Source organism: Equus przewalskii, chromosome 21 (assembly GCF_037783145.1).
Source record: "Equus przewalskii isolate Varuska chromosome 21, EquPr2, whole genome shotgun sequence".
Lineage (NCBI taxonomy): Eukaryota > Metazoa > Chordata > Mammalia > Perissodactyla > Equidae > Equus > Equus przewalskii.
Genome location: NC_091851.1, coordinates 49,389,012 through 49,405,591, shown reverse-complemented (window position 1 = coordinate 49,405,591; position 16,580 = coordinate 49,389,012). Strand labels below are relative to the sequence as shown.

Here is a 16,580-nt window from a genome sequence, read left to right as displayed (position 1 = left end):
GCCCGGCGGCCGCTTCCTCGCGGCGTGGCGGCCCGGGAAGGGGCCGCGTCCGCTTGGCGGGCTTCCCGGGAGCAGGTTATTCTTTAACGCACGACTGCCCACTCCCCCGCCTTACGTAACTGCGGGGCTGGCGGCGGAGCCCTCCCTCGGCCTTCAGGCCCCAAGTCCCACCCTGGGGCGGCACTGCCCCGCAGGACCGACGGCCAGGGAACCGCCTCCCGCCCTCGCCGCCCTCCCGACAGCTTTCTGAGCCTGACCGGCCGGCACGGCCTCGGTTGGCAGGGCCCCGGCCCCCCGGCCGGAGAAAGCTTGTCCCGAGGCCAGGGAGATGCCTTTCCTCCTTCCAGACAGCAGCCCCCCTCCCCTCCAACCCCGCCAGGCTTTAGGAGAAGAGGAGGCTGTGAGGCAGGGCTGCGTTCCTCCTCCGCGCAGGGGATTTATTGAGACGCTGGCCCGGAGAGGCCACGCAGCCAAGGCCCCGGGGCCCTCAGGCTGGCAGCCCTGGGATCTGGAACTTGTGCTGTGGGCTGTGGGGCGGGTGGAGGAAGGAACATTTGCGCTTGGTGCTGGGGGCAGGGAGCAATTGGAGAGCCCTCCACGGTCTGGGGCAGGCAGCCAGGGGCCTGTGTGCCCTGCACGTGTCCACTCGTGCTAATAGCCAGAGCTGGGCGGCTGCAGGCGCTCAGGGGCCCCCATCTCCTGGATGCTTTCATACACGTTTTCCAGAAGGCTGTTGTCCACGCCTCGGCCCCTCAGTGGGAGGGCCTCATAGGCCCGGTCACTCCCCAGAACCAGAATCGCACCCCTGCCCTTGGGGTCCGGCTGGTCTATGACAGGTCCTGGGCTCCTCCTTTTAGGCTTGTTAACCTTGGAGTACAGGATGTCCACCTGGAAATAGGAAGCCGACCCAGAGAGGGGTCAGCACCATCCACTCTGCCAAGGATCTGCCCAGTCCCACCCCCCTCCCTGGCCCCCTCCATTTTACCTCAGCAGCTGGGATCACCTGGGCCTTCCTCTGCTCCAGGGCTTGGGGGCCTGGACCTGTTCCCTGGAGCTTCTGGATGCAACCATACTCAGCCACCACGGGTCTGACCTCAGGCCCAGGCCTGGCACAGCTGCTGGTCAGTCGTGCCCCTGCCCACACCACAGGGTTGGCTGCCAGGCTGGCCCTGGGAATCGAAGCCAGCCCCACGTTGGAATAGGTGGCCTCGGGGCTGATGGAGGGTGCTTGGGGCAGCTCCCGGTGTGAGAAGGCTGCTGGAGGCCTGATGGTGCCTCTGGACTCCTCCAGCCATTGTGGGCGCAGGAAATCCATGCTGGCAGGCCGCAGGGCTGGGGGTGGGGTCAGGGGATAGGTCAAGGTGCCATGCAGTAAGCCCCTCCCGCCACCGGGCTGCCCCTTCTCACTCAGCTCACCTCTGCTGCCACGAGGGCCCCCGTGCAGCTCATGCAGTCTGGTGTCCGACTTGCTGAGGGAGCAGAGGTGGGGTCGTCTCAGCAGTGACTGGGGGCAAGGAAGGCTGGTCGGTCCCTTGCTGGCCCCTCCCTGGCCCCGGGGACAGCCTGGCACTCACCACTTCAGCCCGCATCACACTGCCCTGCAGGCGGGCCTGCTGCCTCTGTGTCTGCTTCCTGGGGGCAGGAGGGGCGTCAGGCCAAGGAGCAGACGTGGGGGTGGGGGGGTGTCAGGCCAAGGAGCAGATGTGGGGGTGGGGGGGGGTGTCAGGCCAAGGAGCACATGTGGGGGTGGGGGTTGTCAGGCCAAGGAGCAGACAGGGGAAGGGGTGCCAGCCTCTGGTCCAAGCCCAGGAGGGAGGCGGGGCAGAGAGCTGGATGGGACCTGCCTGAAGTCCCACCCGCTCTGGTCCCAGAGCTGAGCCAGGCCCCACGGGAAACCTAGGCCAGGGGTGGACATACCTGCGGCAGGCTGCGCACAGCGCCCACAGCAAGAGGAGCAGGGCAAGGCACCCCAGGACCCAGAGGGCAGGAGGGGCTGCGGGCACCTGTGGCCCCATCCTGTGAAGCTGAGGACTGGCCTGGGGGCAGAAGACAGGGGTGCTGGGGCAGACTGAGGGACTGGAGCCCACCTGGCAGCCCCACTGCTGTACCTCATGCTGCCGGGCGGTCTCCTCCCCTTGGGCACACTGACTCAGCACACAGGAAACCCCAAGGCTCCACAGCCCCTCCCCCTACAGACACCACAAGGACACAGCCTCAGCGCCCACCCTCTGGGTGGGGGCTCCTGGTGGTGTGAGGAGGTGTGCTTTGCCTGGCCCTACGAGTACCCAGGTCAGCAAGGATGACCCAGGTGACGGCTGAGCATGGCCAGTGAGGAGGGGCAGGGCAGCTGTGACCAGGCCCAGGCCCTGCTGTGATCGCTACAGCCCAAACCTGAGACCTGGGGAAGCCCCTGAGGTCACACCCCTGGGCCTGCGAGCCACAGGCCGCTCACCTGTGGCCCTGCCCTGCCCAGGCATGGGCCTTGTCTCGGGTGATGCCCATCCATCCTCTACAGAGCTTGGCCCCTTGGGGAGCTGGAAAGGGGGAGCAGGCAGAAGGGGCTGTTCTGGGCACTGACCGCCCCCACCCCACCTCTCCCTGGCTCCCTACCCCGCACCTCCAACGGTCCCTGCCCCTGGACCTGTCTGCTTCCTGAGGCCTCAGCAGAACTGCTGGGGTGGGAGTCTACTGCACAATCAGCACAGCCTTTAGTCCAGCAGCAGAAACGGCGGGTGGGGTCTCTGGAGGTGGGGCCCGTCCACTCAGGCCCAGGGAGTGGGCTTCCTTCACAGAGGGCCCAGGCTGGCTAACCTGGTCCCAGCCCAGGTCCCAGTGTACTGACCTGATAGGGCCTAGTCCTCCCAGAGCCCAGCCCTCAGCTGCCCTCAGGAGGGGCCTGGGGACCTGGTCAGGCTGGAAGCCGGAGCAGGACTTACCCAGGCCAAAGGCGTGGTGGCACCTCCTCAGCCCCTGGAGTCGGCCAGGCAGCTCGGGTACCTTGAACGGCACCTTCATGCAGCCCTCAGCGAGCTCCCCCCTCACTTCCTGCCCATGCAGCTTGCTGCATCTCCCCACGCAGCAGCTCACCCCCTGCTGCAGCTGCTCCCAGGAGAGCCACTGCCTCGGCCTCACCCACCTGCTGTGGCCCCCGCCTGGGGTCTAGACGTTACTGGTGGGTGTGAGCTGCGAGCTGGCACTGTTCCGAGACTAACTCACGTCGTCTCCACCCACGGTGAGGGGGGCTCGAGCTGGTGAGGAGACAGGCCCAGCACACATGGGAACTGGGCGGTCTCATGGCCGCCGAGTGTTGGGGCTAAACCCAGGCTCACGGGCTCCCAACCCACGCCACCCAGGTCCTCCTGCCTCCTTAACAGCACTCCCCAAGGCCTGCTGCGGTTCACAGTCTCCTCCCACCACTGCAGCACCGCGCTCCACCCATTTCTGGGTGTCAGGCAACATGTGGGGCACCTTGGGCTCTGACCGCCTCATCTGGGAGAGCAGGGAGAATGCCAGTCCTCCTGGGCCTTCTGCCTCTGGGCAGGGGGCAGCAGCCTCACTCGGGACCCCTCTAGCCCGCCCCCCCGCCTGGTGCAGAGACTCCTCTCTCTCCAAAGACCCCACAGCCAGCCGAGCCTCCACGGAAAGACACGCAACAAAATCACTTTAATGTCCTTGCTCAGGAGATGCCCTCAGACACTGGCAGGTGGACTTGACGGGCAAGTAAGTGTCCAGAGTGATCCCTGCAGCCCATCTCCACTCAGCAGTGTCCACACGCCCCCGCTGGCAAGCAGGCCAGCTGTGGAGGCTAGCCCCTCTTCTGGTGGCATCCTGGTTGCTGGGCAACAGCTGGTCTTCCTGAGGCAGCCGGGAGCAGGGGTCTCTGGGCTCAGCCAGTGTGCGCGCAGGGGCTCTAGAACTCAGTCATCTTCTTGTGGGTGTCTGCCTTCCTCTGCTCCTGCTGCAGGCCTGCCTCCTGGGCCCGGAGCTGTCCCAGCTGCCGCCGGGCTCCCGCCAGCTTCTCCTGCAGCTGGGCCACCATCACGCTGTGCCTAGAGAGGGGCCCACCATTCAGCGTGGGCTCCTGGGTCGCTGCCATGAAACCCTCAGGCTGCTGTGGCCACTGCCCATCACCATTAATCATCCAGACACTCCTCAAACTTGGCCCGCCACCCCCGGGTTAGGGTAAGGTCCTGCATGTGAACCGTGGGCTGGGCACCCGCCCTCTGCCCTGAGCTCGGCCCCATACGTACCGGCCTGTGTTGCGGGCAAGGGCCTCCTGAATGCCCCGGATGTCCCGCTGGGTCTGCTCGATCTTCTCCTCAGTCTGGAAAAGCTGCAGGCTCAGGGCCCGCTTGGTGCTCGTGGTGCCTCGGTATGTTTCTGTGCCGCTCTTCCTGCCCGGGGGAGCTGCCCCAGCCTCCAGGGCCTCAGGGTCCTGGCCCTGCAGCTTCTCATTCAGAAAGTCAAAGACACTACGTGGGGGTGGGCGGCCCCTAGGCCTGCCCCCTCTCCCTGGGCATTTTGGGAGGCTGCTGGTGCCAGCCTTGCTGCCTTTGGCCCTCTTCTGCAGTATCTCTGCACACTGGTCCAGTGACTTCCCTCGAGGCAGCACCACGGCGTGGATGGGCTCCACCCGGCCCTCGGAGTGTCGACCCAGACCTAGGGGCACACGGGGCTGGTATTACTGCTGCTGGACCCCTGGGCTGTGTGGTGGCAGCACCCTCCCTTCCCCGGTGCAGCACATACTCACCCTTGCCAAACTCGTAGCCCATCTTGGCAAGGAGTCTGGAGCCAATACCCCGTGTGTGCACCTCCCAGCCAGCGAAGGCAGAGCTGCAGGTCCCATGGTCGGCAGCACCAGGCTCCATCACTGCAGGAAATGAAGGGCAATGGCTCAGCCCAGCTGGACACGAAGCAGGCTGGGCTCCAGCTCGGCTCTGGGCCAGGGCCGTGATCCGCAGCACCTCGGGCTCTCTGCCGGTTGCCCAGGCCGGTGGTGGCACGTGACAATAGACAGAGCTTGTGGCAGAGTCCGGCACAGTCTGCTCCAGCCCTCCTGGTTGCATGGCTGCCTCCCAACACAGCCCCACCCTGACCTACCTCTCCAGGTGGGGAGCTGCCCCGCTCCCCTCATGGAGAGCAGTCACCGACTTCACCTGCTCAGCTCAGTCCTCCCCTCCATCACCACGGACATGGGGCTTCAGAAACCACCAACTCATGTAACATATCCCACGGGGACACCTCCCATCTTCATCCTAACTGAACCTCAGGAGGGCTGGACACTGCCAGCCAGTGCCCCTTCCCGGAACTCTCCCATCCCCAGCTGTCTGGACACAGCCCCTCCTCCATCCGCAGGGCACCCAGGCCCTAAGTAGAAGCCACTGCAAGGAGCTGCTCCTTCCTGCATTCCACGTCCCACCAGTCCCCTCCCATGCATCAACTTCCTCAGCAGCTCCTGCATCAGTGGCCCCCTGCCCTCCAGTTGCCACGGCCACAGGTTTGCATCATGTGGGACTGTAATCATTGCACATGCACTCCTTTAAGACAAGGGCCAGGTCTTTGTGTCTGTGGGTCTCCAGTCCTGCCTCAGACTCTTCACGCACTCTCTCATCTCCCCAACCTCCTGTGGGGGTTTCCATGCCTCCTCAGGAACAACTAGTGCCCCTCTGCAGGGGGTCCACCTAATGAGCACCGCCCACCTCACTGCAGTCATGCTCTCTCACCATCTAGTTAACAGTCAGGGTACCCCACCAGCTGGGGGCCTCTCAGGATGACTGCTACCAGTGCTGCCCCTTGTCCCTACCCTCCTGGCTTCTGGGACCCTGAGCCTGAGCCGCTGCCATACCTCTGGCATAACTGGGGTCATCTGGGTCGCTGCTGTCTGAGTCAGAGGACCCTGCAGGCTCTGTGCGCAGTGGGGGCAGGATGCTGTCCCCCTCTACCACGGCTTCCTTCAGCAGCAGTGAGTCAAACTTGACTGTGTAGTAGCCACTGTCCACATCTGGAGGTGGGGGGACAAAGACAGGCCAGGTCAGCAGCCTCAACAGGTGGTAGAAGCCACAGTGGAAGTTGGGAGCAACGTGGGGCCGAGGCAAGGGTGGTCTTTCTCCTCTTGGGCACAGAGCAGGGTCCCCAGGCCCAACCAAAGGAGTGGTCATATGAGAACACCACGTGTGAAGCACGGAGAGGGCTTTCAAGGAAGGGCCCTGTCAAGGAGGCCACAGGCAGCCTCACCAGTGATCCGCGCTGGGTGCCAGAGGCCGTCTTGCTGCTTGGCCAGACATGCAGAGCCAGCCTTCAGAGAGCTCAGGTCTGGGTCTTGGAAGGGGCGCAGCTCATCCACAGAGACCACCTGCCCATGGGAGAACCTGCAGAGAGGGCCACAGAGGGTGGGGGCTCAGACATGGCCCATCAGCGGCAAGTGAGCCCAGAAGAACCAAGTCTACCTGCCTAGGCATTGCCCTGAAGGGAGGGAGAAAGAGGGAGACAGACAGAAACATGCACACACACACATACACGTGCACGCTAAACACACACACATATACACATACATACCCATGCACACAAACACACCTATGCGCAGGCATACATGCGCACACACACGTATACATACATATACCCATGCATGCACACATGCACAGGTATATAATGTACACATACACACACACTTGTGTGCTTGTGCCCTCTTGCACTCTCATGCTTTCTCTGGGGGTGGATCTGGCTACTCAGAGGACAAGATGCTTCGTGTCACTCCCCAGCCTTCTGGGTTAGAGAAACCACATGGCCAGCAGACGGCCCTGTGACTCTAGGTCCCCAGTGCCTCTCCATCAGAGATGAACAGACAGTGAAGGCAGGTGTGTGCGCACAGGACTGAGTCCCCACAAAGTGACTGGGAGAATCCAGTTCTCATACTGGTGCCTTAACTCTTAGTATCAGTGAACCAGTGAAATTAAAACCAAAACCGAGAGAGACGGGGGTGGGGTGGGGAGAAGAAAGGAGGAGGAGGAGGAAGAAGAGGAGGAGGAGGAGGAGGAAGTGTGGGGACCAAGGCCTGCCATCTTCAATTTTGCCAAATAAAGACATGAAGAAACCAACCACACACTGACTTCCACTGTGCCATAACTTCAAGAGGAAGCTGTTCTAACCCAACAAGAGCAATCGAGGGCTGGCATTTACTCTGTGACATGGAGCCAATGTTGGCCATGGCTGTCTTTCTAGGCAGGAATCGGTGGCGAAGACAATGGAGAGGAAATGGAAAGAGTTTCCATGGTGCCCTCCCATGGTGGAGAAAGATGGCCTCCGACACCTCCCCCAGCAGGATTCCAGGCACCTCCTTCTCACAACGACTGTCCTCAGGCACCCAGGGCACTGCCAATGACCGAGTGGCACCAGCAGCTGCAAGACTGGGCCCCAAACGTACACTGCCATGGAGACTCTATAGCTGAAAGCCCTGTTCAGCTGAGCAGCAAAACAGCGTGTTCGGAAGGGCAGGCCAACCCAGGGGTGAATTCAACCCACGCACACACATGCACACACACGTCCATACAGCCACAGACACCACTAAGTAAACCTTTCTGCAGGAATCCTCGGTGACATTAGAAGCCTTAAAATTTGGTATATTACTCTTTAACCCAGCAAGTCCTTTTAAGAAATGATCCTAAAAAAAATAATAATGAAAGTATGCAAAGATTTAGCCACAAGTATATTAACCAAATACAAAAGATTTGGAAATAACCTAAATTTCCAACCATGGGGAGTAGTTAGTGGCATATCCATAAAATGAATTTAAAACTAAGAGAGGGGCACGCCCTGTGGCCAAGTGGTTAAGTTCACATGCTCCGCTTCGGCGGCCCAGGGTTTTGCTGGTTCGGATCCTGGGCGTGGACGTGACACTGCTCCTTAGGCCATGTTGAAGCAGCGTCCCACATGCCACAACTAGAAGGACTCACAACTAAGATATACAACTATGTACTGAGGGGATTTGAGAAGAGAAAGCAAAAAAAAAAAAAAGATTGGCAACAGTTGTTAGCTCAGGCGTCAATCTTTAAAAAAAAAAAAAAAAACCTAAGAGAATGGGCAAATTGATCAGTGGAATGAAAAGAGCACCCAGGAAGAGCCCCATGCACACAGAAACTTCACACAGGACAGGGGAAGCATTACAAAGTCAGAAACAGATGGATTATGGATTTCACAAGGAAAAAGCTACAAATTGGTCTCCTGGGACCAGCCCCGTGCCCAAGTGGTTAAATTTGCGCACTTGGCTTCGGCAGCCCAGGGATTCACCGGTTTGGATCCTGGGCGTGGACACGGCACCGCTCATCAGGCCGTGCTGAGGCAGCGTCCCTCAAAGCAGGGCCAGAACGACCTACAACTAGAATATACAACTATGACCTGGGGGACTCTGGGGAGAAGAAGAAAAAAAAAGAAAAAAGATTGGCAACAGATGTTAGCTCAGGTGCCAATCTTTAAAAAAACAGTAAGAAAAAAATTGGTTTTCTATAAAAAAACACCCCAACTCAACCAACCACCTCACAACTTTCATGGAAAGACGTTCCAGAATAAGTAAAAACTTGAACCTGAAAAAAAGCATTTGAAACTACAAAGAAGGTGGTGAGTTCTAGCCACAGCCACGTACAAAGATGGTAAAATCCTCCCCACAGAAAAACAAGGCTAAAGCTGAGCAAAATTACAAAATTCACAGCTTCAGAGCTGTGGAAATCGACTAAAGCAGACAAGACACCGAGAAATGATTATTCTTTAAAAACTGCCCAGTTTGGGGACAGAACACGGGGAGGGTCTGCAGCCTTCACACTGGGGGCTGCTCCCTGCCCAGCCCCTGGACCAGCAAACAGGAGTGTCAACAGCTCAGGGCTGCAAACAGAGCAGCAGAGGGTGGAAGTGGGGCAGGGGCCTTGGAGCCAAAAGGGTGAGCCTTGTGAAAACTAACGGAGAAAAGTGACAGCACTGATGGCTTGGGGCACTGGCCCAGGTGGAGCGGGCATCGGGCCAGCCAAGTACTTAACAGGGAGACCCTGAAAATGAAATTTTTGTAATTTAGGTCCAGAAAATGTACTAAAATAAACCAAAATACTCAGGAAAGCAGTTCAGAATCCAGTTACTATACAGAGATGCTATATATAGCATCTGAAATATCCAGTTTCAGTAAAACTTTACAATTAATGCAAACAGGAAAGTGTGACCCATATTTAGGAAAAAAAGTAGTAGACAGAATCTGACTGAGTGGGCCCAGATGTTGAATCTAGCAAAGACTTCAAAGCAGATAATATAAGTATGTTCAAAGAATTAAATGAATATAATGACAATGATTCAAGAAATAGAGAATCTCAGAAGAGAAGTGAAAATTATATAAAAGGAATCAAATGGAAATTCCAGAGTTAAAAAGCCAATGACTGAAATGAAAACGTCCTAGGTGGGACGCTTCCGGCCTCCAGGCTGGCTTGTCAGAAGCTGGGAAGTCACCCTGTCCTGATAACACGTGAAAAGCTGAACACACTGAAAAATCAACCACCTTCTTAGATCTGTAAGAGAAGTGAAGTCACAGGGCCAAGTGCTGTCCCAAATTTGGAGACCAGCAGGCAAGTACAGAGTCACAGTGACCGGAGCACGAACCACCCCAGGACCCAGCGCCAGAAAGGAACCCCGAGCATGGCTGACGGTCGCTGGGGGCCAGTGGGCAAGTCTGAGAGGTGAAGCCCACTGGGGTGAGTTGCGGCCCACACTTCTGTGAGCGCTGCGGCAGGAGCTCCAGCGGGCGCTCATGGTGCGTGCTGGAGAACGGCCCCTCATGCTCTGGCAGAGGAGGGAAGGAACCGTTCCGGAACACGCCGTCCACACTGCTCTCCTTCACAAGGCCTAGCCTCAGGGGAGAGCAGCTAACCAGGGCCTAACCTGACGGGGTTTTATTGGAGCCTAACTGAACTGGGGCTTAGGGGAACGCCCGGACCCAACGCACTCTAGCCGTCCCGCTCTGCCTGGGGGGGGGTGTGTGCATGAGTGAGTGAGAAGCACATAGGACATTCACGGTTGTGGGCAGGGGTTCACCACAGACTGAGGTCTGACCAGAGGACTGTGACCCCCATCACTAACAGCCCATTTACAGCAGCTCCTGTCACCCAGGATGTCACGCTCAGCTATCAAGAAAAAATACAAGACATAGTAAAAGGCCAAAACCACAGGAAACCAAAAATGCATAATGGAGCCCAGAGGAGGGGGTGAAAGGAGCAGAAGAATATCTGCAGAATTGAAGAATAATGGCTGAAAAGTTTTCAAATTTGATGAAAGATATGAATCTACAAGTTGAAGAAGTTCAATTAACTGGAAGGAGTACAAACAGAGATCCACAATGAGAGACAGAGAGAGCCTGCAGAGTAGCAGAAGAGAAGTGACTCTCCGCGTACAAGGAGCCTCAGTAAGGATGAGCGTCGACTTCCCACCAGGAACTAGGGAGGCCAGAGGGCAGTGGGACGGCACACTTAGAATCCTGAAAGAAAAACACCGTCAGCCAAGAATTCCCCATCTGGCAAAACCGTCCTTCAACAGTGAAGGAGGAATGGACCTTCCCGTGCCACCAAAGCCGAGGCAGTTCGTGGCTCACAGACCTGCCCTAAGAAACACTCAAGGGAGTCCTCCAGACCAAAATGGAAGGACAGTGGACAGCAGCTCAGGCTGTGTGAGCACTGGCAAGGCAACTGCACAGTAAACGTGAAAGCCAGTGTTACAATTTTTTGGTTTGTAACTCATCTTTTTTTCCTTATATGATTTAAAAGACAAATGCATCAAGTAATAGTCACAAATCTATATTTCTGGGCACACAATGTATAAAGATGTAACTTGTAACATTAACAACATAAGGAGCGGGGTGGACCTTATGGGAGCAGAGTTTTTTTATACTACTGAAGCTAAATTGTATTAATTCAAACTAGATTGTTATACGTTTAAGATACTAGTCATAATCTACAGGATAAACATTAAGAAAATAACATAAAAATATGCAGAAAAGAAAAACAGAGTGAATCAAAATGATACACTGGAAAAAACAAACACTACGGAAGGCAGTAATGGAGTGACTGAGAAACAAAAAAGACATAAGGCATACAGAAAACAAATAATAAAATGGCAGAGGTAAGCCCCTCCTTACCAGCAATTACTTTAAATGTAAATAGATTAAACTCTAATTAAAAGACAGAAATTGGAAGAATGGATAAAAATTTTATCCAATTTTATGCCATTAATAAGAGACTCATTTTGGGTCCAAAGATAACAATAGGTTGAAAATGAAAGGAAAGATACTCCATGCAAATAGTAATGCAAAGAGAGCATGGATGGCTATAGTAGTATCAGACAAAACAGGATTAAGTCACAACAGAGAAGATCTTAGGTATTGATAAAAGAGTCAATCCATCAGTAGGATATGACCGTCATAAACTTAGACACACCTAACAACAGAGCCCCAAAATATATAAAATGAAAACTGACAGAATTAAAGGATGAAATAAACATTTCTACAGTCATAGCTGCAGACTTCAACGTCCCACTTTCAAGAATGGATAGAAAAGCCAGACAAAAGACCACAAAGAGAGCGAGGACTTGAACAACACTGTGACCCGGCTAGGCCTGCAGACGTCCAGAGAACGGTTCACCCAACAACTGCAGAGCGCACTTCCCTCTCAAGTGCCCACGGAGCGTTCTCCAGGATGGACCATTTGTTGGGCCACAAAATAAGTCTCAATAAATTTTAAAACACTGAAACCATACAAAGTACCTTTTCCAATTTCAACGGAATGAAATTAGAAATGAGTGACAAGGAAATTGGGAAAATTCACAAATATGTAGAAATAAAGCAACACATTCTTAACCAATAGGTGAATGAAAAAATCAGAAAGGAGATTAGAAAATATTTTGAGACGAAAATACAACATAGCAAAACTTATAGAATGCAGGAAAACAGTGTTCATTGGGAAATTTATAAATGTTAATGCCTGTGTTAAAAAAGAAGAAAGATCTCAAATCAATAACCTTACAATATACCTTGAAGAATCAGAAAAAGAGCAAACTAAACCCAAAACTAGCATAAGGAAGGAAATAATAAAAGTTAGAGTGGAAATAAATAAAAAAGAGAAAAACAATAGAGAATCAACAACCAAAAATAAATAAATAAATAAAACAAAAGAAAACAAAATTGACAAACCTTTAGCTAGGCTGACCAAGAAAAAAAAAGAGAACACTCAAATAAGTAAAATCAGGAAAGAAAGTGGGGACATTACTACTGACCCTACAGAAATAAACAGGACGGTAAGAGAATAGTATGAACAATTATATACCCTAGATGAAAAGGACAAATTCCTAAAAACACAAGCTACCAAAGCTAACTCAAGGAGAAACAGAAAATCTGAATAGACCTATAACAAATAAAGAAATTGAGTCATTAATCAAAAAACTTCCAACAATAACAAATTTCAGGACCAGATGGCTTCACGGGTGAATTCTATCAAAGACTTGAAGAAGAATTAACACGAGTCCTTCTCAAACTCTTCCCCCAAATGGAGAATACTTCCTAACTCATTCCATGAGGCCAGTATTACCGAGACCAAGGCAGACTACGATTTCACAAGAAAAGGAAACAAGAGATAAACAGCCCTTTATTGGGATAGGATAGAGGCAAACACCCTCAACAAAAAACTAGCAAACTGAACCCAGCAGCATATTAAAAGGACTTTACACCAAGACTAAGTATGATTATTCCAGGAACACAAAGGTGGCTCAATATATGAAAAATCATTCAATGTAATACAGCATATTAACAGAATGAAGGAAAAAAACACATGATCATGTCAACTGATACACAGAAGGCATCTGAAAAACAATCCAACACTCCTTCATGATAAAAACACTCCACAAATCAGCAACAGAAGAAACTGCCTCAACCTGATGACAGGAGCCCACAGCCACCACACACTTGGCAGTGGGAGGCTGGCAGCTCTCCCTTCGAGGGCAGGCGCAAGACGAGGATGTCCCCTCTTGCCACTTTTACTCAACACTGTACGGGAAGTTCTAGCAAGCCAACTAACCAAGAAAAAGAAGTAAAAGCCATCCAAATTGGAAAGGAAGAAGAATTATCCCCATTTGCCAACGACATGATTGTATACATAGAAAACCCTAAATAATCCACAAAAAATTCTATTAGAGTTAACAAATGAATTCTGCAATGTTACACAAAAATCAGTTGCATTTTAATACATTAGCAATGCACAATTTAAAAACGCAATTAATAATTTCATTTATAATAGCATCAAAGTGAATAAAATACTCAGAAATAAATTTAACCAAGGCTTGTGAACCACAAAATACCATTGAAAGAAATTAAAGAAGACCTAAATCAATGGAAAGACACTCCCTGCTCACGGATCACTGCTGGGATGGCAATACTCCCCACACTGGTCTACAGATTCAATGCAACCCCTATCGAAATCCCAATTGTCTTTTATGCCGAAAGGGACAAGCAGATTTTAAAACTCATATGGAATTCCGAAGGATCCTGAATACCCAAAAGAATCTGAAAAGAGCAAATGCTGGAGCACTACCACGTCCTGACTTCAAAACTTAATATAAAGCTACAGTAATCAAAACGGTGTGGCACTGGCACAAGAACAGACACATAGATCAACAAAATAGAAGACGGCGCTCAGAAATAAACCCTCACATATATAACCAATAGATTTTTGATAAGGGTGCCATGACCATTCAAGGGGGAAGGGATGTTCTTTTCAACACACGGTGCTGGGACACTGGACGTCCACATGCAAGAGAATGAGGCTGGACCCTTACCTCACACTTTTAGAGCACGTGATTTACAAGGAAATAAAATGAGATTACTACTAAACTTTTCAAAAATATTTTATGTCTGAAGAAAATGGAGGAACATATTTAAAATATTCAAGGAAAGTAACGTGAGCAAAGAATTTTATATCCAACAAAATTGACCTTCAACTATAAAAGACAAACAAAAACTTATCAAGATTCCAGATCTCCGGGAACAGTACAGGCACACCTCGGAGATGTTGCGGGCTCCATTCCAGACCACCGCAATAAAGCGGATATCGCAAAAAGCGAGTGACACGAAGTCTTTGCTTTCCCAGTGCATATAAAAGTTATGTCTACACTATACTGTAGTCTATGAAGTGTGCAATAGCATTATGTCTAAAAATACAATGTACATTCCTTAATTAAAAAATACATTGTTACTGACAGCCATTGCAGTACATTGAGCTCCACAGAGACAGTGCCGGGGCAAGTGAGAGCCAGATGGGCACTGGGCGACTCTGTGCCTCGCTGAGGAAAAATAATTAAACATGGGCAAAGGAGATCCTAAGAAGCCAAGAGGCAAAATGTCACCATAGGCATTCTTTGTGCAAACTTGCTGGGAGGAGCACAAGAAGAAGCACCCAGATGCTTCAGTCAACTTCTCAGAGTTTTCTAAGAAGGGCTCAGAGAGGTGGAAGACCATGTCTGCTAAAGAGGAGGGAAAATTTGAAGACATGGCAAAGGCGGACAAGTCCCGTTATGAAAGAGAAATGAAAACTTATACCCCTCCTAAAGGGGAAACAAAAAAGAAGTTCAAGGATCCCAATGCACCTAAGAGGCCTCCTTCGGCCTTTTTCTTGTTTTGCTCTGAGTATCGCCCAAAAATCAAAGCAGAGCATCCTGGCCTATCCATTGGTGATGTTGCAAAGAAACTGGAAGAGACGTGGACTAACACTGCTGCAGATGACAAGCAGCATTATGAAAAGAAGGCTGCTAAGCTGAAGGAGAAATACGAAAAAGATATTGCTGCATACCGAGCTAAAGGAAAACCTGATGCAGCGAAAAAGGGAGTCGTCAAGGCTGAAAAAAGCAAGAAAAAGAAGGAAGAGGAGGAAGACGAGGAAGATGAAGAGGAGGAGGAGGAGGAAGATGATGAAGATGAAGAAGATGATGATGATGAATAAGCTGGTTCTAGCATAGGTTTTTTTTCCTTGTCTATAAAGCATTTAACCCCCCTGTACACAACTCACTCCTTTTAAAGAAAAAAATTGAAATTTAAGGCTGTGTAGGATTTGTTTTTAAACTGTACAGTGTCTTTTTTGGTATAGTTAACACACTACCGAATATGTCTTTAGATAGCCCTGTCCTGGTGGTATTTTCAATAGCCACTAACCTTGCCTGGTACAGTATGGGGGTTGTAAATTGGCACGGAAATTTAAAGCAGGTTCTTGTTGGTGCACAGCACAAATTAGTTATATATGGGGATGGTAGTTTTTCATCTTCAGTTGTCTCTCATGCAGCTTATACGAAATAATTGTTGTTCTGTTAACTGAACACCACTCTGTAATTGAAAAAAAAAAAGTTGCAACTGTTTTGTTGACATTCCGAATGCTTCTAAGTAAACACAATTTTTTTATTAGTATTGTTGCCCTTTGCACAGGTCTGAAATTCTTCTTCTTGAGGGGAAGGTAGTCTTTTGCTTTTGCCCATTTTGGATCACACGAATTATTAGTGTTTATCTTTTCATATAGTTAGCTGACAAAAAGCTTTTGTCTGCACACTCTGCGTACTCATGATGAGGGTAATAAAAGTTGAATCGAGACCGTTTTCATCCATAACTGAAACTCCAAAATCTTGATCTGTTGATAGCAAATTTCACATAGCCCAGTTACATTTACAAAGTGAAGAAGAGCCAGTGCACTCACAGCACGGCATTATTAGAATCAAACATACTAATAGAAAAGTGTGTTCTAATCTTTCCATGAGGACTCCACATTCTTTAACTCCCATTACCATGTAATGGCCGTTATATTTGCAGTTCCCACGTTAAAGAAGACCTGAGAATGTATCCCCAAAAGCGTGAGCTTAAAATACAAGACTGCCATATTTTTTTTGTTGACGTTTGTCGCAATGAAGGCTCTGGGAAAAAAAAGTGCTGGCTGTAAATGTCTTCTATGTATCTAAATATGGATTGCTTAGAAAACTTTAGAATCTCCATTAAAGGTATTTTTACTTAAAAAAAAAATACATTGTTACTGGGGCCGGCCTGGTGGCACAGCGGTTAAGTTCACACGTTCCGCTTCTCGGCGACATGGGGTTCACCGGTTCGGATCCCAGGTGCAGACATGGCACTGCTTGGCAAAAAGCCATGCTGTGGTACGCATCCCATGTATAACGTAGAGGAAGATGGGCACAGATGTTAGCTCAGGGCCAGTCTTCCTCAGCAAAAAGAGGAGGATTAGCTCAAAGCTAATCTTCCTCAAAAAAAAAAAAAATACATTGTTACTAAAAGTGCTAGCCATTGTCAAGCCTTCAGCAAGTCATATTCTTTCCGCTGGTGCAGGGTCCTGCCTCAGTGTTGATGGCTGCTGCCTGATCAGGGTGGTGGTTGCTGAGGATGGGGGTGGCTGTGGTAATCTCTTAAAAGAAGACAACAATGAAGTTGGCCACCTTGACTGACTCTTCCCCTCATGAACGATTTGTCTGTAGTGTGCAACGATGTTTCACAGCATCTTACCCGCAGCAGACTTCTTTCAAAA

The 16,580-nt window shown here is 51.2% G+C and overlaps 2 protein-coding genes and 1 pseudogene across 4 annotated transcripts in view; 1 reads left to right on the top strand and 2 right to left on the bottom strand.

The window, feature by feature from the left end:
* Window positions 1-412: 412 nt before the first annotated feature.
* Window positions 413-3,488, bottom strand: LIME1 (Lck interacting transmembrane adaptor 1). Of its 3 annotated transcripts, XM_008537289.2 has the most exons (7): window positions 3,137-3,488; window positions 2,453-2,534; window positions 1,918-2,036; window positions 1,575-1,632; window positions 1,417-1,504; window positions 986-1,332; window positions 413-888 (listed from the first exon to the last, which is right to left on the bottom strand). In XM_008537289.2, the coding sequence occupies exons 2-7, from the start codon at window positions 2,504-2,506 to the stop codon at window positions 652-654; spliced, it is 903 nt and encodes a 300-aa protein (XP_008535511.1). In that variant the 5' UTR covers window positions 2,507-2,534; window positions 3,137-3,488; the 3' UTR covers window positions 413-651. The 3 variants fall into 3 exon arrangements, with proteins under 3 accessions (XP_008535511.1, XP_008535513.1, XP_008535514.1); XM_008537291.2 differs by lacking the exon at window positions 2,453-2,534; XM_008537292.2 differs by lacking the exon at window positions 2,453-2,534 and having other exon boundaries at window positions 2,937-3,401.
* Window positions 3,489-3,644: 156 nt separating this feature from the next.
* The window catches only part of ZGPAT (zinc finger CCCH-type and G-patch domain containing), a 19,804-nt gene continuing 6,868 nt past the window's right edge, over window positions 3,645-16,580 (bottom strand). The window contains exons 2-6 of the mRNA XM_070588689.1: window positions 6,235-6,368; window positions 5,846-6,001; window positions 4,751-4,870; window positions 4,251-4,659; window positions 3,645-4,049 (exon numbers count right to left, since the gene is read on the bottom strand). Of these exons, the coding sequence (XP_070444790.1) occupies window positions 3,911-4,049; window positions 4,251-4,659; window positions 4,751-4,870; window positions 5,846-6,001; window positions 6,235-6,368 (958 nt within the window). The 3' untranslated portion in view covers window positions 3,645-3,910. The remainder of the gene's footprint in view (window positions 4,050-4,250; window positions 4,660-4,750; window positions 4,871-5,845; window positions 6,002-6,234; window positions 6,369-16,580) is intronic.
* LOC103562274 (high mobility group protein B1 pseudogene) lies at window positions 14,264-16,310 on the top strand (annotated as a pseudogene).